The sequence below is a fragment of the Oxyura jamaicensis genome, chromosome 1 (assembly GCF_011077185.1).
Source record: "Oxyura jamaicensis isolate SHBP4307 breed ruddy duck chromosome 1, BPBGC_Ojam_1.0, whole genome shotgun sequence".
In the NCBI taxonomy this organism is placed as follows: domain Eukaryota; kingdom Metazoa; phylum Chordata; class Aves; order Anseriformes; family Anatidae; genus Oxyura; species Oxyura jamaicensis.
In genome coordinates this window covers 51915502-51940028 of record NC_048893.1, presented here as the reverse complement: position 1 = coordinate 51940028, position 24527 = coordinate 51915502, and the positions used below count along the sequence as shown (strand labels likewise).

The 24527-nt window shown below is 33.9% G+C and overlaps 1 protein-coding gene across 15 annotated transcripts in view; it reads right to left on the bottom strand.

The window, feature by feature from the left end:
- PPFIA2 (PTPRF interacting protein alpha 2) overlaps positions 1 to 24527 on the bottom strand; it is a 329918-nt gene that overhangs the window by 141604 nt on the left and 163787 nt on the right. For 8 of the 15 annotated variants that reach the window (XM_035338456.1, XM_035338451.1, XM_035338459.1 and 5 more), the window contains one exon: positions 17250 to 17312. The exons of the other annotated variants lie outside the window; for them this stretch is intronic. In XM_035338456.1, the coding sequence (XP_035194347.1) occupies positions 17250 to 17312 (63 nt within the window). The remainder of the gene's footprint in view (positions 1 to 17249; positions 17313 to 24527) is intronic. 15 annotated transcript variants of the gene reach the window in all.

The following is a 24527-nucleotide window of genomic DNA, read 5'->3' as shown; positions in this document are numbered from 1 at the left end:
TGCAACATAAACAAACCATATTTATGTTATGCCTCCCCATGAAGCAGAATGCATACAGACATGTTTGCATGACCATAGATACATGTCTATCATTCACTGTACAGAAACACTTCACAAGCTCCCTTTTTGTATTTTACTGTATAATCAGGTATGATTTGTATTTTTCCAAGATGTGTTAATCCCTGAAGTTTAGAAATTAAAACAAACAAACAATCAAACAAGCTAACATGTAAAAAAATGTATTTTGAAAACATATTTTTTCCACTAAGTATTTACAGGATATTTCCATTTTAAAAAAAGCTATAAAAATGACAAGTAAACATCCCAACAAAGCAAACACCACAAATTTAACAGAAATGAAGCATCTGTTTCAGATCATGCTTATAGCTGCCAGTTAGGGTGAAACTCATTACTACTATAACCTCAAAAATCTTCTCAAAGGTATTTCTATAGCTATTCATAATGCAATACTGCTAAATGAGACAAGATCCTATCTTTCCTTAGCTGGATGTTTATATTTTTCATGACAGTCAAAATACACAACTACACAATGAAAATTTTGCCTTGGTACACCTCTTTTTTGGAGCCTGTGGGTGCAGAAATCAATCTGAATTAGACCTATTAAAAAATAAAAAAAATAAAAAAATTAAAAAGTTAGTCACTAGCTGCAACACATCATTTTTTTGAGGCTTATTTATAATTGTGGAGCACATTGATTTAAAAGGCAATTTTTCATTGTAGCTGGGCAAAGAGCCACAGTTCAAGCCCAAGGGCAGGTCTCACCTGGCGTTCTTTCCTCCATTTATAGCCAGGATGATTTATTCAGGTACCTTCACCAGCCTCATAACAGCAGTTGAGATAATACTGTCACAACATGGCTAAATACCAGCACTCACAAATGCAATCAGGATTGTATCCCTGAAATATCCATGTTATAGGAGCCTGATATTAATCACTGTGCTTGCTCTGATAAACCAATAAGTAATTGATAGCTGTAAGCAATTAACAATCTCAAACAGCTTATTCTGTCAGGTCTTCAGATGTGGCTAATGCTTTCTTTGATGAGCAACTGGACAAAAGGAGGAGATAAATTTATAAAATAAACTGGAAATATCTATTCAGTAAAGCTGAAAGCAAATAAAAGTAAATAGATAAGTAAGTAACCTCCCTTCACTCATCAACTGCTTGGTATATCTGATTAAAAAGGTTTAGCCATCTCAGAAACTGAGAAAAATGTGACAAACTTTCACCAAACAAAATTAGAAGCAAACAAACAAGGAAAGGAGGGCACAGCATAATTTAACACAAAATATGAATAATATATAGATACGACAAGTAGCATTAGCTGGAGAGATATTTGCAATCAAGATGAGACTAAAAAGCAGTCAAAAGTTGAAAGCAAAATTTAATGGATGACAGTCTTTCCAGATGAGAATTTCTTTTACTAGCTAAAGGTGAGTAAAATCGAAGAGTTTCTTGTTTGCATAAATTACCAACAAAACTTTACAGTAAACCTTTTATGTTAAACTTAAACATTCATTTTTGTTCCTCAGTAGAAGGGAAAGATCTCTTATAACTGTAGAGAAATATTCCAATAAAGAAAAATGAGATTTAGTACTTTTAACATGATAAAAAAGTAGACAATAAACAAAGACTATAATATTTTATCATGCCATTGACACATGAAAATAAATTTTCCAGTACTAAAAGCAAGATTTTTCTGAACAGGAAAACCAAAAATCTTCAGAAAATAGTATCTCACTAGGTCCCCGTTATTAGGGAATGTATGTGCTTTGCAACTTAAAACAAAGTAGTGGGACCTAGTTGAGTGTCGTAAAGATTATTAATAATTACAGCAGTCATACTAAACTATATTTTGTAAATTTTTATTTAGTCCTCCCAATCTGAAGCCCTGAAATATCTGTCATCACAAAAAGGTAATTGCCTGTCTATATACTATATTTAGCATATAAACATCACACACTGATTTACCAAAATATCTTGAATATATCCCTGCTCTTGCAGGCAGACATCCAATTTAGCACTTCTGTTTATGTTGTTTAACAGAGTCTGTGGTGAGAAGGAGGAAAAAATGCAGGAATCCTAGCCATTTGAAATGAAGAAAAAGATAACTAAAGACTCTTGTTCCATGGCAAGGCCTACATCATAGCTGCCACTTAATCCCAGATGTGGCCATGCACCTCCCACCTTCAGGTACCATTTTATAGACTGTCTGAAAGCCATCTACAGGTAACTTGGCAGGCAAAATCCCTAAGCCACTTAACAGTTTGGAAAACTAATGGCTCAGTGTATTATGACACTACTCTGGTCTCTGTCTGATCTGGACCCGACTGATGAACTTTATTATCTGAATGTGTAGAAAATCTGGAAACAGAGATGCAAATAGTTTTCTCTACAGGAAAGAGCTGATTATGAGAACTGCTTTTCGAAACTTAAATTTATTTTCCTTTTATTAGATAGCTTATGTAAAACTGTATGATAATCTGAGTATGAGGTCTTTGCTAGATCTGCAATTAACAAACAGTTTGCATAAGAACTTACTCCTAACACAACACCGTTGTATTGGTATCAAATAACTAATTATTTAATAAAACAATTATTCATATGGTTGATTTATTATTTCCCTTTCCTACATGCAGTAGCATATTGTTTATTGATAATATTTCTGTTTTATGACATTCCAGGATACTTTTTATGTATTCCAGGAGATTTGACTAAAAAGGTGTATTTTACAAATTAAATGTTTTTTATTACGTGAATTCCGGTGGCTTTATTATCTGAATGTGGTCAAAGCTCTCTCTTTTGAACTTAAGAAAAGAGGTAAATGCATGTATGAACCACTTTCTTTTTTCTTCATATTCTTTTTGCAAGGATACTTGGCAAGGATATTTGGTATCTTTGCAAGGATACAAGTATCCAAGAATACTTGCTGTAATTTGCAACATGACTGATTCTGCGTGACTGATCAATGAGCTTCTACAATGAAGGAGGCTCAGTAAAGGCAGGCAAGAATGATGTACTTACAAAGCACAGAAAAGAATGTAGGAAGTTCCCACAGCTGTCATAAAGGTAGCTAAACTTATCTCAGTACCAAGGGTTGGTGTTTACTGTAGATGAATAACTGTATCAGTTGAGTAGGTCGACTAGCTATGTAAATGGCCTTCCCTTAAATAATTAGAGAAAGCATTGTCCTCCTGTGCCAACTAGCCCAGCATGAGGGAAGAGGTTCAGCCCAACATAAGAGTATAAAAATCAAACAACCAGCAAAGGAAGAGAACAAAGGGCTTGAGCTGGCTTCAACTCATGTATGTATTCTTTTCAAGAGACAGGGCATTTCCAGTGTCATGATGGTGAGCATAAAGAGATTGGCAATGGTAATCACATTTCAATTCTATGTTGTGCTTATCTTCTGATTTCGGTATATTGCTGTATTACTTTTCTAAATCAAAATCCCATGTACTGACAAATACCTTCAAATAATTAAATTTGGCATTAACCATTAAACCCTTCTTTTGTGGAATACATAAATGAACCTGGTCAGAGAGTATTGGGTTCTGAAATTCTGAGAACTCAGCAGTAGAAATTCAATAACTCTTACAGATTTCTTCAGTTCTTTAGAAACTGATGGTATCATGCAGGCACCAGTGCAAAATGTTAATTTATGTCAAGGCTCTACCAAAATGACAAAATATGTGACTACATTATGGATAGAATCAGAGTTTCAAACCATATGAATAAAACTACTGTTCTGAGGGACTGTAAAATGTTTCCAGAAATCTTGACTGCATTGTCAGTCCTCTTAGGAGTAACAACATATGAATGATTCAGACTCAAAAGCGTTTTCCATGAATTGAGTTTCTGTTGAGTTGAAATAGGTTTCTATGGTAGCAGTAATGTCATAAATGATTCTCCATGGCTTAAAAGTACCAGGCGGCAATGCCTCTAGCACCTACTGCACTATTTTCAGTCAAGAAAAGAATTCACGCTGGGACCCAGATGACAGATGTACATCATCATTCATGTCCTCCATCAGATCAGTTAAAGTGGCAAGGCTATCCAGATCTGAAAGCTACTCCCCCATAGTAAATCTCACCAAACTAGATCCCAAGAATACCTTAATATTTGGGGAATTCTTACTATAAAAAAGTCATCTGCATCGTGATAACCTCAATCCAGCAGCTGGATTCCTCCTCAAGGATGGAGTTGTCTGTTTATCTAGTTGGGATTCCTCTATCCCGACTTATAAATCTGACGTCAGATGTCTCTCTCAAAAGTCAGTCAGACTTGGAAGTCTAAACTAGTAAACTTTGTTTGAAGGGACAAGAACTAAACTTTCACACTGTGATAAAGAGAACTGGTGCTTTCACGTCCTTTGAAAATATTAAGAAAACTAAATATATCCTCCCATAGTATAATACTTTGAAGCACTTTCTCATTGAGGTCAAGTACATTAAACATAATTTCTGTCTGACCCAAGTGAAAGTAACATAACTTTCCCCTAAGTCCTTATGTTCTAACATTCCATACACAAAACAGATTTATTTCATATTAAATAGGTTTTATTAATTTGTTCTATCAGTATTTCTAGAAACAATACCCCGAGGCCTAATATTTCATCACAACATGTGGTCTGAAACCAGAGAAAAACATGGTTTCTCTTTGAAGCAACTTACAATCTAGGTATAAAACAGAAAACAGTAAATTGCCATGGCCAAGTCAGGGACAATGTGACAACGTGACAGATAATTGGCTTCAGCTACATACTGTGTAATCAATTTTCCTGATTAACCAACACAAATGATATAAGATAGACATCACAGCCACCTGGGATAACAAAATAGAAAATCCAGTTGAGAGATGAATTAAACACTTTCATATGGTAGAATTTACAAGTTGATGGGTCTGTATTGAGTGTGCTCACCTTCAACGTTTTTATTGCTACCTCTTCCTTTATAGTGTCATGGTCAACAGCTTGGACCATGCTACCTTTTGACATCAGCTAACTTTTCAGTTGGTGCTTTCATTTCTATTATTTTTCTCATCTTTAGGTAGAAGCAACAGCATGAGTAATATTCCTCTTTTTCCTGACTAACAGTAAACTCTTCTTTTTTAGCAAAATGAACCAACTTTGAAAAGTGTATTAAATTGTAAGCAGGAAAACAAACAAAATAATGCCAGAAATCTGAAAAATAATCGAAACTGATGGGAGTTAAAAGAAAAATATGTAAACAATAGCTAACTCTCATAAGTGGAAAAAAAATAAAGCATGCACACACACCCCAAACAAAAAAACAAACAAAAAAACACAACAAATTAATTCCAAGATAAGAATTTCACAAGACAGAAGTAACCTCTAGATTTCTGTAATCATCTACACTGGAATGACGTAACAATTAAAAATGTGTCTAATATTCAAGTAAAAGAAAGTATATGAAAATAGCAATGAAGAATGTAACAACAAATATATTATTGCAAAGCATATGGGCCTTCTGAGATGCATGAGAATTAACAATGCAGATTTGTGTTGTGGTTTCACCTTGTTGGACAGCTAAACTTCACCACAACTGTTCTCTCACTCCCCCTCCTCAAAAGAAGAGGGAGGGAAGAAGACAGTATGCTGGAAAGAAAATAGGCTCATGGGTTGAGATAAGGATAATTTAATTAAAAGGAAATCGAAGAAGAGGGAAAAATGAAACTAAAACAAAAAAAAGGAAGCAAACAAAACCAAACCAGAACAAACAAAAAACCACTCCCCAAACAAACAACCAAAAAAACAAAACCAAAAAACAAGCCAAGGCTGCATGGAAGCATAGAGTGAGAAAAAAAATATATTCTCTAATTCCCATCAACAAGTGATGTTCAGCCACATCATGGGAAGCAGGGACTCAATACACGTAGTGGTTGCTGGGGAGGACAGACGTCTTCATAATGCGAGCTATCCCTCTTCTTCCCCTTTCCCCCCTTTTATTGCTGAGTGTGACACCATACAGTATGGAATATCCCCTTGGTCAGTTCAGGTCACCTGCCCTGGTGATGTCCCCTCCATACTTTTTGCCCACCCCCAGCCTCCTGTGGGCTTGGAGGAAGTCTTGGTGCTGTTCAGCAACAGTCAAAACATTGGTGTGATACCAGTGCTGTTCTAGCTACATGTGCAGAGCACAACACTGTATGGGCCGCTGGACGTAAAGTTAACTCTGTCTCAGCCATACCCAGTACAGTTTGTGTAGATGAAAACCAAGGCAATAGCAGTACATTCTTCTATATCCCACCAGAAGCTGCAAGTGAAAACTTGAAACACTTCAAGAGTAGAGGCAAAATGGCATAGTCTGGTCAAAACTATGCTAATTACACTTTCTCAGCCCTTAAAATGTGGTAGCCATTGCCAAATTGCTCAGTGTCTTACTGTCTGTGGCTCATGTCAACTCCCAAACCAAACCTGCTTTGGGTGAGAGCTAATGGTCCTGGAGGTAAATTGTGTTGGGCCTGTTGTAACAGCTTACTGCTATGGATGATTGCCTCCAGCCATGGGAAATGGCTGTACCTTAGAGTGCTTCCCCTCTCTTTGGGTGCCTTCTGGAATAAGCAACAGTGTACATTTATGCCAGATACAGAGGTGTCTGCTGCCACAGCTTGTGAATCCCAAATTGCTATGTGAGTTGTCTATGTGACTGGCAGAATTATAATAATAATAAAATCTACAGATGGCTGGTGTACCATCTGGCTGAGTCTTAGAACTGAAGTTGTCTTGCAATGGGTTCCTGTTCCTGACACCCTGACTGTGTAAGAATTTCTGAGTGTTTACCACACTGTAGCCCCTTTCTTCACTCTCCTCCTGGTATTGATCTTGGGCAAATGCTCTTGTTGAGGCCAAATAAAGTTCATTTATATGATCAGAGAAACCTCATTTAATTGGCTGACAGCTGCAAAGTGCATGATTTAACGGACTGAAGAAGAGATGTGGTCAGCAGATAACCTCATTGTCATGTTCAATGGAAGAATAAAAGCATACTATTTACTAGGTGTCACATTTTCATAAATAGGTAATTTTTCACCGGAAAAAAACAAGGCCTTTTTGTTTCCAGATACACTAATTAATGAATAACTGCAAATGTGTCATAATTTTTATCATATGAGAACTGGGTATTTTAAAAGGGGGATCAGGAAGTGGATAGGATGAGATACCTTTGGGGAAATTTTGGACAAGCTAAAATATATACAAGTCATATGTTCATAGCTCCCCAAAAGGGAATTAAAACACAAAACAGTCCCTGAAACCTCTCTTCATACTCTGTAATGCATGTTTCTTTGCAGAAGAAGCTACAGCTACTGCACGCTAAAACTGCCCCCAGGTGTATGCTGCCTGAACAGATGGTCCTGGAGTTGCAGCTTTAATGAGATCTTTAAACCAAACCACTGTAAGAGCTCAGATTTGTTCTCAAAGGGATATACAAACAGAACGTTAATGGAAATGTTATGTTTTTTGTGGGCAGGAGGTCATAAGACTGGACTGTCCTATCGAAGAAAACAGCAAAAAGGTATCTAGTAGGTATGTGATATATTCCTACACTAGCCCCTAGGAACAATTGTTTTTCCTACCTGTGAATAGTATACTTGTTTCTGGTGACTGAGTAATTCACAGGATTGAAATGGACTATCATTTCCAGTCTTTTCATGTCTCCTGGAGAAAAAAAACATAATGGACCTAACATGGACTAATTGTGTCTGCAAAATATAATTCAATACAGGCTATGTCATAGGTCTCACTATATAACTCATTTTATAAACACTAAACATATTACGACCTCTTAGTCCCTTTTCTGCCCTTCATCTGCTTTTATCAACTTCAATTGGCTTTGGGTTCTGAGTTAGAAGAGTTGTGAATGCATTAGCAAATAAAAATAATGCAAGACGATCAGTGTGACCTAGAGTTAGAGGCACACTTCCAGCTCCAGTCCATGTCGTTTATGACAAATTATATTATTTTAAATAGCCAGCTAGGTAAATCACATATTGATTAACTTCACCTAATAGTAAATAATACATCTTGAGAAACTACATCTTTTCAAAGTCTGTATTTAAGAGTATAGCTATCAATCAAAATTGTTTCATTCTCAAGATAAATATTGACTCTTACCCAATATTTAAAAATTGATTGAGCTGAAAAAGTGGTTAGTACTGTATCTATTTTCTTCTGCTTAAAGTGAAACATCAGAGAGATTGTTTATGGAGCAAATAAAAATGTATTATGAAATTTGAGTCTAATATTTGAGAAAGAAAACTAATTTAAACACAGTAATGGTTCCTAACAAAGATTCATTAATGATACTTGCCTGAAAAAACAAACAAACAAACAAACACTTTCTCAAACTAAAACTCCTTTTGCCTGACAGTAAGAAAAATCAGACTTATTACTGTGAGCTAGGATTAATAATATTTCAGAAAATTTCAAATTATTTTACTTTATCAAAAATAGTAGATCAAAAACTGCAATATTTTCATCCGATGAAATCAAGTAAAATATATTAAAGTTGGTTATAAAGTACTTGTTTAATTCACCAAAAAGATCTGAAAATTCTAAGTGGTATTTCTCTGAATTTTGAATTTCTTTTTTAATTCTCTCATTCAAAATTCCTCTATCCTCTATTCCTCAAATGCAATATTAGTTAATTCAATAAATCATGACAAAAGTAATTGAGTTTTGTTAATAGTTTTTGATCCTCAATGGGAGGGTCTAAACATAGAGAAGACAGGAGAACTGTTGTTTAACCCAAATCAGCAATTAAATAAATTTTACATACAGATTTAGCCTATTTTGTCAGAAAACAAACAAACAAAAAAACAAACAAGCACACCCCAGAGGCATACTGATAAATAAAAATACCCTCACAAAATGAACTTGCTTCAGGAAGGTCCTTATGAGTTCATAAACCTAGAAATTGATTGATTGATTCAGGATGTTAAAATAAAAAGTAAACTAAAATAAGGTTGTTTTTCATACATATTTTTAAAATTAGCATTTTTAAAACAGGAAAGTTATTTGTTTTATGTCAAATTTATTTTGATTTCTCGCTAACCATTTTTCAGAATTACATTTACACTACTCTAGAAACTTACACAGAATCATACAAGTCTTAAAAAGTCTGCTGCTTAATCTCCTAAAAACTAATATCTGAAAATTATTCTTTTTCCATCTGTATAAAACTTATCCCAGACTTAAACAGTTTGCTGGTCCAAGTGCAAGAATAATAAAAACAAGAAGTCAATATGCATCAAAATAGAGAAGTTATGGCAGCAAAAATTGTTCAAATTTGTCTTTGGAATAAAAAGTGTATGCTTAAGAGAAAATTTTAATGTGGCTGGCAGACTACAGGAGGGCTTTCTAGAATTATTTTCATAAGGCTAATTTTCTGCTCACTTTTGTCTAAATAAATGTTTCTTTTTGTCCTTTCTGTTTAATTTTTAAATATTTCCCTTATTTCAAATCATCCATCTCTTCACCATTTTCCCTACCATATAATTATGCTTCACTGTATAATTATGTTTTTTACAATGTAAAATACAAGATAGGAAATAAGAGAGTAAAAACCTAGTTGATGGTAATAATTTGGTATTGTTGGGTCTGTAAGATGTATAATACAAAAGTGCACATACATAGTTAAAAAGCACATATTTTACATACAAATAATAATTGTATGTAGTAAACATCAGAAAAATAAATGATGGATGACAAGTTATTCTAAAATAATTTTGTTCTTATGTTCCTTACCTAGATTAAATGTGACAACAATTTAAATGGAAAAAGAAATAAGAAAACTTTCAAAATTTGCTGTACTACTACCCAGAAAACTTTTAATAGGTTTACTACATATGAATGGAAAAGCAATGGTCCAATTCAAAGGTCAGGTGAAACCAAACATCCACAGATTATATTCTCACTTCCATGTTATTGTAAACATAAACTACTTTGCACTACAGCAGCATTAGCATGTAACTGTAACACTGACTGTAACACTGAAAGGAGAATTTGTCTTAAGGAATTTTGTTAAATGATGTGTCATCATGGCCCCTCAGATAAAGAAAATAAAGATGTTATATTTAAGATATACAGTTTAGAGTTCTCACAGTATAGATTTTTTTCTTTCTTTATTTTTTTTTTTCTTGGCATCTCCTCTGGGAAACTGGAATCAAGTTTAATCTTTGCCTTAGTATTATATTTAATCATTATTGTATAAAGCATTTATGCATTTCCAAGTCAATGACTTCCTCGAGGCACTGAAGAAATTCAAAACATAATCTATTGTGTAAGCTTTTTCCTCTGATCCGTCACATGCAATATCAGTATGCTTTCCAATTATTTCTAACTCCAATCTGCTGAAAGCATGAAACACGTGCTTAAGTAATACTGACCTTTAAAATAATTCCTTTTATTTCTTGGGGCATGTTTGTTTCTTCTTAGCAGACAACTATTAGCGATTTAATAAACCAGAACTATTGGCTGAGGAAACAATTACAACACAATTTCTATCTAGCCATTTGAAATGTAATATATTTGTATGTAAATAGAATTACAGTAAAATTCTCTTAGAAGAGTGCAAGGCTGTCATTTAGGTGCCAATACCAGGTTTATGGTTGTCTATAGAAGTACTTTGTACACATAAACCACCATTATACCATCATTTACGGTTTCTTCTATTGGAACTCAAGATACTTCCTGAGGGGGCACATTTGTCGTGCTTCCACCCTCCCTCAGCCTCTATACATGAGATATATTTCCTGTGAAAACTGACACAGTTCCATTTAGATGCATTTACATGGATTATAGCTACATTTTTTAGAAGCCATTTCCAAATGGTTTTAGAAACCAATTCTGTTTTAAATCAAATATCCCTGGCACCATATTCATCTCAGCTACATCTATGCTGGGGAAAAGCTACCTTTTCCAGTTGCTGGGTTAAATTTTCCCAGGCATATCCCCACTCAAATTAGCATGGTTTGTATCTCTGGTCATTGTTTCCAGGAAGAGGAACACCCAGACACACAAGGCAGGTGGGAATAGCGATGTGCTTTGATCATAGCTGTTAGCAGCAAACAAGAGCTACAAGGTGACATGGTGACCCATTGAACACCTGAAGCATAATTGTGAGATAACCCTAGTGCTCATACACTTCACCACATAAATGTACAACTTGACATTCTGAAGCTCTAGTACCAGGACATCACTGCTAAACTGTTGAACATCAATATTAAAAGGAAGTAGCAAGGACTGATGCTCTGTGAACTTACTGTTTATTGTCATCATAGCCTGCAATTTCGGAACTTTTCATCTTTTGAGGGTTTGAGAAATATTGTAGATGGTGAATAATATTCCACAATATTCACAATAACTGACTATTTAAACTTCCAAGAATCAGTCAACATCTTTAGTAGTTATAAAAATGTGCATGTAATCAAAGCAAAAAATAATGGTGGTATTGTCTGAGGAAAAATAAGCCTGTGATTTGATGCACTGATCAGGTTACAAGCAACCAGAGTTAATTCTTTTTTATAACAATTAGAGCTGAAGATGTTTAGTCATATGCTAACATTTAATTGAAACATCAGCACATTAACACACTATTTAAAACAAACAAATATACAGAAAAGATTATGTCTAAGAAACTGCTAGATATCTGAAGTAATTCAAATCTTAGTCTCAAATGACAATCAGTGAGCTTTTTACCACAGACTTCCACTGATCACAGTGAGTGGCAGTTATCCACGCCTTGAATAGATTAAACATAACTTCACATTGTAATGCTAACAAAATCACAGTATATGACAGCCATGTGGCAAAGGCAGATAAATTAACATTTAAAGGGATTTTCTAAATCCATTTAGGCTTATATTTGCCAAGAAGCACACTAGTCATTTTTTGAGGATAATTTCTTCTACTGTCTGATTGGTCAAAGAGACAGCTTTGACCTTTGCTGGTTTTGTGTTTGGTGGCTTTTCCATTAGGACCAGTAAAAATGCTAGGAATGTGAGAACGTTAGAATGTAAACTTCATTTCAATTCAAGATGGTGTGAAAGTGAATACAGAGCTCTGAAACTAAATAAAGCTGAGTTGATATTATTAGAAGTGGATGATGATTGAGACTGCTAGCACCTGCAGCAAAGCAACAAGTTCTCTTTCCAGCCCTCTTAACTCAGTATAAAAAGTAGTCAGGAAAGTCTCAGGGCAAATGGCAAAGTAACAGAGCAAAGGGATAAGTGACATTCTTATATCCTTGCAAAAGAATTTACCAATTAGCCTTTGCCAAATGAGGTATTTCTGTCATTACCAATTGGTGACTCTAATGTACCTCTTTTCCAAGACAAATGCCTATTCCATAAGAGCTGAAAGCATCAAGGAGCATCACTGTTAACTAGAAAAATGCATTACATCTCTGCCTTAGGACAATATATTTGCATTCTGTATTCTGGTGATTATACTAAGATTTGTCTCATTATTTTAAGTGGTTTTCTCTCCCAGGGTACAACAGGTAAACTATAAATTGGCATGCTGTATTTGGTAACAGATCTAACCATATGGCATCAAGTCCATTCCTAGTGCATATTAAAAATCAAAATTAAAAGAGTGTGGAACAACTCAGATATCATCTGAGCATTGTTCCTTGTGAATTGCTTGTGAACAGTGCTACAGCTCTTAATTCCTGATTTCTGTTTTGCAATTTTTAATCTCTCATATCACTGGAATCAATGCATTGGGACTGTGTCAGTCCAAATGGCACAGAAACATGTTGGAGTGCTATGCTGGGACACAGTCACTGTCTATGTCAACATTACCATGGGTGTGTGTGGTGACACGCTTGAGGAACAGGACAGCATGCTGTTGCTAAGACACATATTTGCTAGCGACACATTTCCCCATTTGTAGTGCACTGCTGCTCACTCCTTCTACCTTTGGATTTAACACACTTGGCACAGCTGGGCAAATGGCAGATCTGACAGCTAATTGCCTGACAAGAGGTCTACACCATGCAATTTGCTTGCCCTGTGGCATGGAAATTGCTTTTCTGCTTAGAAGTTTATTTGTTAATGAAGTAACTCCTAAAATCAGAAGTACAGAGTTTGGATAAAAGCTTGAGAGTAGAAATCTCACCTTTTTTTTTTTTTTTTTTTTTTTTTTCTTTTTTAACCCACGGATAAAGTAACACATCTGAGTGCTAATGGGGTCTGACACTTGAAGGTGTGCCAATCACATAAATTGTGTTTGTACCTTCAAGAGGTAGGCCACTCTTTGGTAAATCCCTGAATCCTGTGAAGGCTGAAAGAGCTGAAGGTGTTCAGCTAAAAGGTCAGGGAGCTTTCATATCTCGCTGATAAAGGTTGTAGATTTCAATTATGTTTAGGCTTCTGACTTTTTGTTCCTATGTCCAGTAGTAGTTCTGGATTATTATTTTTTTCCCCCCTCTCAATCTCAGAAACATTCCCAGGACAGAAAAAAAAATAATAAAAAAAATTAAAAAAAAATAAAAAAAAATTAGCTTTCAGCTTTGCATTTTGCTTAAACTTAAGGATGCTCAGCCTATTCACATGAACATCTTTATTTATATCAAAAAACCACAGGAAATGCAGTTTCATTCTCATTTAGAATATTTTAAGGTATCTGTATTTTATCAAAGCTCTCACATCTCTCTTCCCCACTGTAACCATCCCCCCCAAAACTTTAGAAATAGTGTAAAGAATTAAGATTGCTGATGAATGAAAAAACATTTTAAAAGACACTGCATAGCAATAGAATAGCAGTAGAATTTGATAAAGCATATAAAGCATAGGCAAACTGCTGTTTTCAAACAGAACTTCTGTATAAAATATCTCTATACATGCCATGTATCTTGCCTAAAGCCATAAGACAGTCAAAAAAATTTATGTTAAAAAATTACTCTCATTAAGGTACACAACTAATAAAAACATCTGCCCAAACAAAGCAGCCCAAATCACATACACTGGCATTTTAAAGGCCCTGCATTACCAAAGTATTTACTTTCAAACTTGTGAAATCTCTGTCAAGAATTCTTAAGGTGTGCATCCCTTTAGACAAAACAAATGTGTCTTTTCCATGGAAACAGTAGCAGAATGGTGCATCATTTTGTACTTTTTCAAAATGAAAGAATTAGTTTTGTTTTCAAATATATACAGTGAAAGATGTTTTAATTCATTATACCGAGCACATTAACAGCTCTCACCCCTCATTCCCCCGTCTCCTCCCTTTAAGTTCTGCTGTCTTGAATGAAGAAAACATAATGCTTAATACCTGCCTTTCATATTTTGCTGTTTACATTTTTACTGTTTACATTAAGGAGTGCTGAAGAAGTATTAATACACCTATTTTGCAGAATCTCAAGGTCACGCAACTACAGCAAGTGGATCTGCATACAAAGTGTCTTGGATTTGTTCTGACCATTAGCTTGCATTGTTTCCAGACATCGAGTAATGGCATCGGAGTGTGATAGACTGTTCTGTCTAAATGACTCTATATCCATCACTGATGTCCATCCAGGCATATTATGTGAACTCATGTGAATGCCAAGAGTATGTCTACAGAAATTACTTATCAAGAAAAGGTTTCTTGTTTTCAAAGTGTACAGCAAATGTATTAATTATTCAACAGCTAATATATAAAAATAATACATATATACAGATATGGTCAAGGTTTATGATATCTTTCTTGTATGAAAGAGAGTAAGTGTCTCTTACTATCCTACTAAACAACATGCAAGAGAAGGGAATAAACTGTAATAGCATATTACTATTGTGTATAATATAAATTTCTTCACTCAGCTTCTCTCATGTAAACCATTTATAATAATGAGAAATAGAGTACAGAAAGTTTATGTGGTAATAAAGGTAAATTGAGGCCTATAATGAAGACTGTAGACATGTAAACTTCACAGAACAACAGCATGGAAATTATATATATATTTTTTCGTTTGCAGAAAACTGCCCACAAAATTTTACCTTAATTCCTCATAATTTCTGAGTTCTCAAATTTGAATCCATAGCAGTTTCTTTTTGTTGTTAAGTTTTATTGCAAGCTCTGCAGTGTATTCCTATGAAGTAAAATTATATACAACACTCTTTATATTTAAATACCTACTTAGCTTAATATCATTAATATAATTAATGGTGTTACTTAGGTGTAATAAAGTGTTTTTCTCATGTTTTAGCACACATGACTCATGAATATATTCTATATAAATAGAATATACTCTATATAAATATTGTATTTTATATTCTATATTAATGTTAATATAAAAGTGTGCTTGCAAAAAAGTCTAAGAAACTGGGCTTTATTCAGTAACAAGGGACTTCATAAATGGTTCCCAAACATCAGGAAACTAGAGGATTTAGGAATTAATAAAAAACTGCAATTATTCATGAATTTTTTGTATGACACTTTTCAGTTACACTATTTTTAAAAGCTGAAGCTGGATCTGCTTTTGTATTTGTTACAGTGTCCCAGGAGGATCTTGTGCCAAGAGAAGAACATGTATGCTCCTCCTTCCCTTTCTACCCTGCAAGATGCTGGGTGAAGGGGTAAGTGCAGATTTACACTCTTTACCCTTGCTGCAGGCTATGTGCTTTTAGATGACATGTAGATGTTGGTAAGGAATATATTCTGTCTCTGAACTGGGAGCTTTGTTATAAATCCAGAAATCTGATAAAATAGGAAATAAATTTGCAGAGTTCAAGTATAAAAAGCACAAGATAAAATTTCATTGAGAACTATTTCAAAATTTGAAATAGAAAAAATACAGTTTTCAGAGCTAAGAATTTGGTTGCTTCCACACATTCATACAGTGAAAATCTAATATTAGATCTTGTGGCCAATTGAAAATTACATACCAAAATACCTAAATCTGAAATTCTGCAGTTTTTCATACTTGAAAAACTTAAAAATGGTACTATTTGCAGACCAAAATGCTAAGATTGCCCTGTCAAATTTAAAATCACGCTGCAAATCGGGAAGAGACTGGGGATTAATCATGTATTGTATATTGAGGGACTTTTTTCCTCTGCATATAAGCAAGCCTGAAATTAATCTAGCAGTACAAATCATAGTCAAGAAGCTATTGTATTGGTCCATTCAAGAGATGTATCCAGAAATCCATAATGATTCAGGCAGTCAGATGCATTATTTTCTCATATTGTGGCATAAAGAATTTCTCAAAATTTCTCAATATTCCCCTAGGAACTTAAACTTTAAAAAAAAAAAAGGGTAGTAAGGTTTATTATTATGTTTGCTTGTGTTTGTTTTATTCTTCCAGATAGTGTGGATGAATTAAGTTCTTGCCAATATTAAATCACAATATTTTTTCTCTTAACTGTATTGTACTTGTACTCTGGTTATATATTATATCTTAAAAGAACTTAAGGTGATGGAAATGTTTATCCAGATCTCCTTCTGACAGTTCCCCTCTAAATAATATATTTTTTAGCTGTAAAGTAAATTACTAAACACATTATTCAACAAAAAAATGGTTTCTATATAATGAAGAGCCAAAATATTTTCTCAGCAGTACATCCCAAATTCCCATTCATGTTATCCCACCAATGTGCACAAGCTCGATTTTGGCTCAATGACTTTCAATTTTCAGAACAGATTTAGTAAAAAATGATAACATTACCTATTATACTACAAGTGAATAAATTGCTTTTTCTGTTAACAAAAATTGATTTCTTATTCTGTTTTCATCAGCAGTAGTAACTCTTCCTTTTGTCTATTTTAAATCACGAGATATATTTGTTTAAGCAAGAAAAATGAAATTATATTTCTTCTAAATTTAGTATTACACATCATCATATTAAAATCCAATTTGGAACAAGATTAGGCAGAATAAATATAGCTTCTCATTGCTTTCCTCATTTTGCCTACTGCTGTTCTACTCATTTCAACTGACAAGAGCATTGAGCTGGGAGAAAAGCAAGGTATATTCAGAAGGAACTGTGAATATATTATCACTGTCTTTATTTAGTAATGCCATCAAATCATATAGAAAAATTACACTAGTTCTGTATTTTTATAGGCTGAGACCTCACTTGTAGTACAATATTCAGTGACCCTGAAATATATATTATGAATTAACCTCAAGATGCACAAGCTCCCATGGGCAACAAAATATCAAATTCACATAAGGATGTTTTGCATTTAAATTACACAAAAATCCAAGATATGTAAAACATACATTAGGGCAGGATATGGTCCTTTGAATGTTATTCTCAATGCTCGTACCAGCAGCAACCGTCATCTGAAAAAGGGATTCAAAGATTCTGCTGAATGGAACAGAATTTTGTAAAGTGCTACAGTATATTTAAATTACACCATGTTAATAAGATGAATGTTATTATCATTCAAGCAAGCTGATCTGAGAGAAAAAAAATGTGGCTCAACTGACATTCACAAAGAAAAAATTAAAAGTATCATTACATCTTTTGGCTAATGTAGTGCTGAGAACAACCAAATATTAAATCATTTGGGTGTTCTGTACTGTGCTCTGCAGAAGTGAACTCTAACACACTGTCAAACAGTCAGATAACTGTGGATAAATAATTGTACCTCCATGGCTAACTTTAAACTGAGTTCTCTACCTAAAGCAAGATTGACCCCTTCACAAGAAAGAAGGAAAGTAGGATTTTCTCCCCGAAATTACTCAAATTAAAACAGTTTATGGACAGACACACAAGAAAGCATTAAATTGTAAGGAATAAATTACCTATTAAACAGAATTTTTTTCAAGCTGCCTCAGACTTCTCTATTGTACCAAACAATCATAAGAGTGGAAAATACTATGCAAAAAGTTATATGTTGTTAAAAGTCTGAAAGTCCCTTTTAAAGAATATTTTTTAACATTAAATGCTATTTTCCTTCATTTTTCATTACCTTTTCATGTGTTTTTGCAGAGCCCAACATAAAAAAAATATTCTGTAGGCAATCTAACCAGGTTACATTCCTTGAGATCTCAATATTTACTTTAGAGGAAATTAATAGCAGATTTTTTTTTTCAAAAAGTTTTAGAAGCGCATTTTAGACATCTGGTTCAACCTATCCTGACTGCCATCTTAGAAGAAACAGTTGTAGACTAACCATCTAAACAATTTCTTTCCATTGCTGAGAGTAACAATACACACAACATTGATCCTAATTATAGTTGAGCTTTGTCATCTCTCAAAGTACATATTGACCAAAACTTTATTTCTGTTACTATTTACCTTTTCACTTTGGTAAACCTGGTATTGATAGAGTATATATATACATATAACTGATAGAGTTCTGAATAGACAGTATTTTTAGAGTTCTGAATAGGCCGTATTTGTAATAGCACCATATAACATCTGAACATATTGCAATGTGGGTTTTATAATGACTTTACTGTTATAATTTAAGATTAATTTAAACTTGACTATGTTGTAACTTACTTGTGCAGGAAATCAAAATGTGCACATTTTCAGTATTTTTAATATTAGCCACAGACATGTATGCATCTTTCTCTGTCTATGAAAAATATTGCCAATGCACTTCACATTATGATTTGTAACAATTTTTAAATATTTGAAAGCACTTTAAACTTTCAATGCTTTGAAGTATAATTATGCTATTAGTGGGAAGAAAAAGAGTAAATCTGGAATTTTAAGCAAAACTCTCCATTCTGCCATCACCGACAAATTCTTATATTGGTAGTCTCAATTTTCCCTTCAAATTCACAGCCTTAAATATTTGAAAGCATTTTCATAATGTTTTTTTGAATGTTTTAAAGGAAATTTCACTTCATACAAAGTAGCTACTTTTGAAAAGAACATTTCTATGCAAAGCAGCTTTGTGGAGAAAAAGCAACTCATGGACAATGTTTAGATGGATTTTTAAAGCAGTGTTAATACAGAATTTTGTAAGGAAGACACAGCCCCCATTATGTCAGCATGTCACTGTTTTAAATGAACAATATCTGAGCACAACAAAACACACACATTATGAACTTTATGTATTCAGTATTTGTCTTATACATCTTTATTTATTACTAGCCTAACACCCATTAAATTTAATTTCTATGTTTTTTACATATGCAACTATTAAAAAAAGTTGGAAACACACGCACCTGGATTAATGTGTAAATTATATACACACTTATTGCACTTCTTTGATTTATATACATACAATATGTACACTATATATGATGATTTCTAATAATTTTGTCCTTTCATGTGAAAAGGAGGACTACTGTATACTTTTGACTGCTGCTTCTGCGCTGTTATTTAATTCATTTTTTCTGTACCTAATTGTTTTCACATTACTAATCTCCAAGTCATTTTAGCAATTTATTTTAAATTATGTTTTAAACATTTTCCCCCTCCTCTCTCTTGGAAAATTATGATGAAAGGTTTATTAATGAAAGGTATAAAATTAACAGTGCTTATTTCTAGTAACGAATAGGTTTAAGATGCAATATTTTGACTATTCAGACCAGGAAACTTTACATAACTAGAAATGAGTGATCTCTGATCTTTCAATGATGTAAAATTGTTTCCTTACGGCTGTGGTAATTTCCTATGCAACCATATACATAGTACAGCTACTATGTCAAGTTCAAGAGAAGAGAACTGAAATAAAAATATTCAATAAAAAGTGTGAAACCTATGCATTATTTCTAAAATTGTTTGTCTTCAAACTAAGTACATTAAGGCAAGTATATTTTATTGTCATATGTAAATTTTGAGATACAAAATTCATAAATGAATTATGCAGTATAAGTAATGTGGCAATTCCGATCTCATGCATGTTGATAAAATATTTATTCTATTCAAGAAAGCATTTAATATTATAACACCTACTTAGAACTTTGTAGTCTAGTAACTATCACCTATTAAAATTAATATTCATGAAACTTTCTATTACAGTTTTTTTTTCCTCTTGGAGAAAAATAATAAGTATTAAAATTTATCAGAGAAAATAGCTGGGTTGACATGGAGAGAAAATACTAAAACCAAATCTCTAGAACATGTATATGTTTTGGCTTGGGATAAGTGCTTCAACTACTGTTTGCTGTGAACTGCATACACAGGGACAGATTTTCAAGCTATATCCTTAATGGTGGAACTTTTCCTCTCTCTATTGGGTTTTCATATAAAAAAGCCCTTTTTGAGGCTGTGACACATCTGAAAAAAAATAAAAAATATGGAGTGCAAAGGGAAAAAGCATCACCTGTGAAAAACCTTCTAGGTACACACACAACCAACCTACACCTCCTGGAGTTTCCATGACTGCATCAGATGATAGTCATGAATAATGACCCGCATATGCACCAAACTGGCCTACATTTCACAGCTAGATGTTAACAGTGAGAAGGATATCTGAGACTACAATTTCTATCTTTTGTGGAAGCACTAAAATAAAATGCAGTTTCAGCTAATTCTGTAGATTTACCTGCTAGAAATATATGAAAGTTCAGAAAGTCTAAAATAGAGTATCTGATACTATTATTCCTGAGCTTACAACTTGTAGCAACTTTATTTTTTTCTTTGGTTAGTTACATTGGGCTTTCAAGTGATCTTCCTACTCAGATCACATGAAACAAGACAGTTTCCTAAATACCCACATCATTAGAATCCAAACATTCTTAACGAGTCTCCAGTCAAAGCTTTAGTAAAGTAGGAAATTCTGCATTCAGTTCTGATGTGACCAGTACAGCATTTCATTTCAAGATGAATTCCAAAATAAGAACATGTACTCAGATTTGCTAGCATAAAAAAAGAAAGTCAGGTTTCAAAATCAGTAGTATCCAAAGCTGTTGCCAAGTTCAAAGATATTCACTGAATAAATCTAATTTGTTGGTAGACTGAAGAAATCAGTGCATAATTGGGGAAGCCCTATTCCTTAACTTTTGTAGCAAGTATCTGACCATTCAGATCTGCTTACTGGAAAAGTAATGATAATTCTGCTCTCAGAGATAAAAATTCTCCTTCAGAACAATATTTGGTGCTGCTTGACAAGAACTTTTATGTGACCTTTCTTACATCATTCAACAAAGCCTAAAATGCTATTCAAGTATTTTAGTCTATTGAAAATTTCATTCACTCATATTAATGAGTGAAAATAGGTAAAATCAGAAAAGAACTCTTTCTTTCTTCATGTTTATGTCATCTCTTTGTGGGGGTGCTAACTGAGGTCATGCTTAGAAAGCCATCTGAACCATCTTCAAGGTAAAAAGCCCCAAAGGAACAAACTAGTTACCTACTTTCTAGATCCATTCCCATGAATAATCCCCACTTTCACAGTACATGAGATACAATATTTCAAGAAGTTTATACTTCATAGTGAAATTCGCTTCCTATTCCCTACAAAAACAAGCCCAGGACACTCAGACTATAAAATTAACCTCAGCTAAGCCTGTCCTGGAGAAATGAAGCCTATTATACGTACTATCGCATTCAACTAACATGAATACTTCAATGAGCAGCACCTTCAACGCATGCTGAAATCAGCATCAGTTTAATCTAGATTCAAATGATACACCCATTGGACTAATGCATACTAATGCAGAATCTGTAGTTTTTCTTTTGTTTATTTTAAGCATAAGATGAACTATATGTCATATTAAAAAATAGACAGCTCTCATTGAAATTGAAGACCATAAGGTCATCACTGAACATCATGGTGCATTATGCCATAGATACCTCAGACTTCTCTGATATCTGTGATGGTACAAGCTTATTCTAATAACTTTAAAAAATTATGTCGCCATGTGAATTCACAGTAACTAAGTAGATGTCATTCATATTGCCTGAACCAAAGAGTCATATTGTGACACTTCCTTCAGCTACTCCTCCTAAGACTTGTTTCCTAGTCCCTGCACCAACATCACTGCTTCTATACATGCTCAAGCACCTCAATGTCCTTCCTGTAGCGAGGGGCCCAAAACTGAATTAAGTACTTAAGGTGGAGTGTCACCAGTGCCAAGTGCAAATGAACAATCACTTCCTCTGTCCTGCTGACCACACTATTTCTGATGCAGGCCAGGATGCCACTGGCACTTGTGGACATAAGAACATTTGATGTTTGTTGTGCATATACACACATGCAGACCTGTATCTATTCACATATATTTGTATGTACACTATGCATAAATTAATAATTACTATATGTTTGATGATGATGACCTGCAGAAAAAAAGAAAAAAGTTAGAAAGAATAACAAAAATCACACTCGACAACCATCTAGTAGCTCTCTGGTATGTACAATGACCTGTACATGCTTGACTTTGTACATGGGAATATTCTCACTGAGCCACAGGAAACTTGCTCTCTCTGTAGAGTTAAATCTACATGTTAAAAAAATTGCAAGATCTGGTCCTTAAAACCTCATATGTAGAAAGACAAGCCTTGCAGTACAGAAATCTTCCCATGGTACTGTTATATGATGATACAAGATTACACAATACATAAGTAAGTAAGCATTTTGAAGAGATAAGATTCATATTTATTTATTTACCAGTATCAGAGTGACAGAATTGTCTAATTATTCCTTGATTAATCATTTTGAAAATATTTTGGTATGTGAATGCTGAAAAATACTATAGTTAAAGCACCATCTTATATTTAAACTATAAAGTGTTGATTTAAATGTATTGAATTTAAGACTTTTTTTTTTTTTTTTTAATTTATTTAATATCAAGATTTAGAACAATGATCACAGAAGCAGTGTTTGAATTCAGGTAGCCATTAAGATTTTTTGAGGTCATGCCTCTGTTGTACCAAGGCACAGAACTAATTCAGCCATATCCTCTATTGTTAACAATTTAGTTAATAAAAGGAGGCTAAAAAAGAATTGTCTGATGTCTTACTAGTCAAAAAAAGAAAAGCATTTCCTAATATTCCTAATATTTCCTATTTTTTAGATTTTCCTCTACATAAAGTCTTTTCAAACTACAAGATATTTTTGTTCTAAGTTTAGAAGACAAAAGACAAGCTCAGTTGATTTCATTTAAAATATGAGACTATATGAATGTTTTGGAATACTACACTAACTGGTTTAAAATGAGGTGTGCAGAAATCACACTATTTTTTCACTCTTCCATTCTGCATAAAGAAGCATGAAGAGTTTGATTTTCATGTTTCATGTCCATTTCCAGGTCATTTTATCATTGACTGATATTGAAAAGAAGGAAAGAGGGTTAAAGAAAATTAAAGAGGAAAAACAAACAAACAAACAAACAAATCTCCTATCTGAATACACCTAAAGAGCTTTCCTGCACTCCCTGAAATCCAGCTTCTCTTGTAACACAGATAATAAGCCAGACCTGTTCCCAGCATACTGCAATAGTAAGTCCAGGCTGTAGGGAGGGAAGATACAGCAGTTCACAAATGTGTGCATACTGCCTTACAATAAGAAAAACCTAGTTTAGGGAAATGCATAAAGAGTGATGCTTAACTGAGCATGTGGTCCCATGAGACCAGCCCTCTAAGACATCGAGGTTAGATAAAGCTCAAGTGTACCTGAGGAGCCTATACAGGTTTCAAAAACCTCATGGCTCTTCTGAGAGAGAGAAATCTCAAGAATGAGGCACGGTTCACAGTGACATTCAAAGCTCTCTCAAAGGCAAAATGAAGCCAAAATTTTGAAAACGTGTTTAAAATATAGTGAACCATACTTGCTTTAATTTGGAAATTTTGCTTACTGTAGTCCTATTCTAACTGTATGACAATGGCAGACAGCAAAGCTGAAAGCATGCCTAAATCTATTTCATGAGCAGTACACAATCTTGCTTGCCCAAAAAAGTAAGGTGAAGCCTTACTTCAAAATGTTCCTATTCTAATCCTCAGCTTCCTATATAGGAAAAAAATAGTAAGACTTTAAATGTCAGTTTAGTAGAGCAAAACAAAACAAAACAAAACAAAACAAAACGTCTTGTTTTATTTTACAGTAAATATTCCCCTGATTTTCCTGAATGCATATGACTGTACATGAAATTTCTTGTAAACCAAGGGACAATTTGCCCCTTGATATCTTGGAAGAAGGATGAGGAAGAAGAAAATGTACCCACGGTGAGTGCAGAATGCAGTGCTTTCTTGCAGTCCTGAGACAAGACTGCTCAGACACATCTATTCTACATGAGTATGGCCACACAAAAACCAGCAAGCAATACAACCCCGATGTGCACTGGGGAGGACCAGAATGGTTTTCCTGAGTACAATTAACATGTGTAAGGAGAAGTAAAGATGATAAGTTGTAAAGAAGCCTTTACTGAGGACTGTGATCATGTTGATCTTTGAATGTTTCATATCCTTTTCAGAGGTTCTTTAGACTGCAGACAGGTAGAGTTCAGGTTCACAACAATGTTTTCACAGAATTTATTATGTATTTATTTTCAGGAAAAAATGCTTTACAAAGTCTAAAGCTTCTTCTTCTTCTTCTTCTTCTTCTTCTTCTTCTTCTTCTTCTTCTTCTTCTTCTTCTTCTTCTTCTTCTTCTTCTT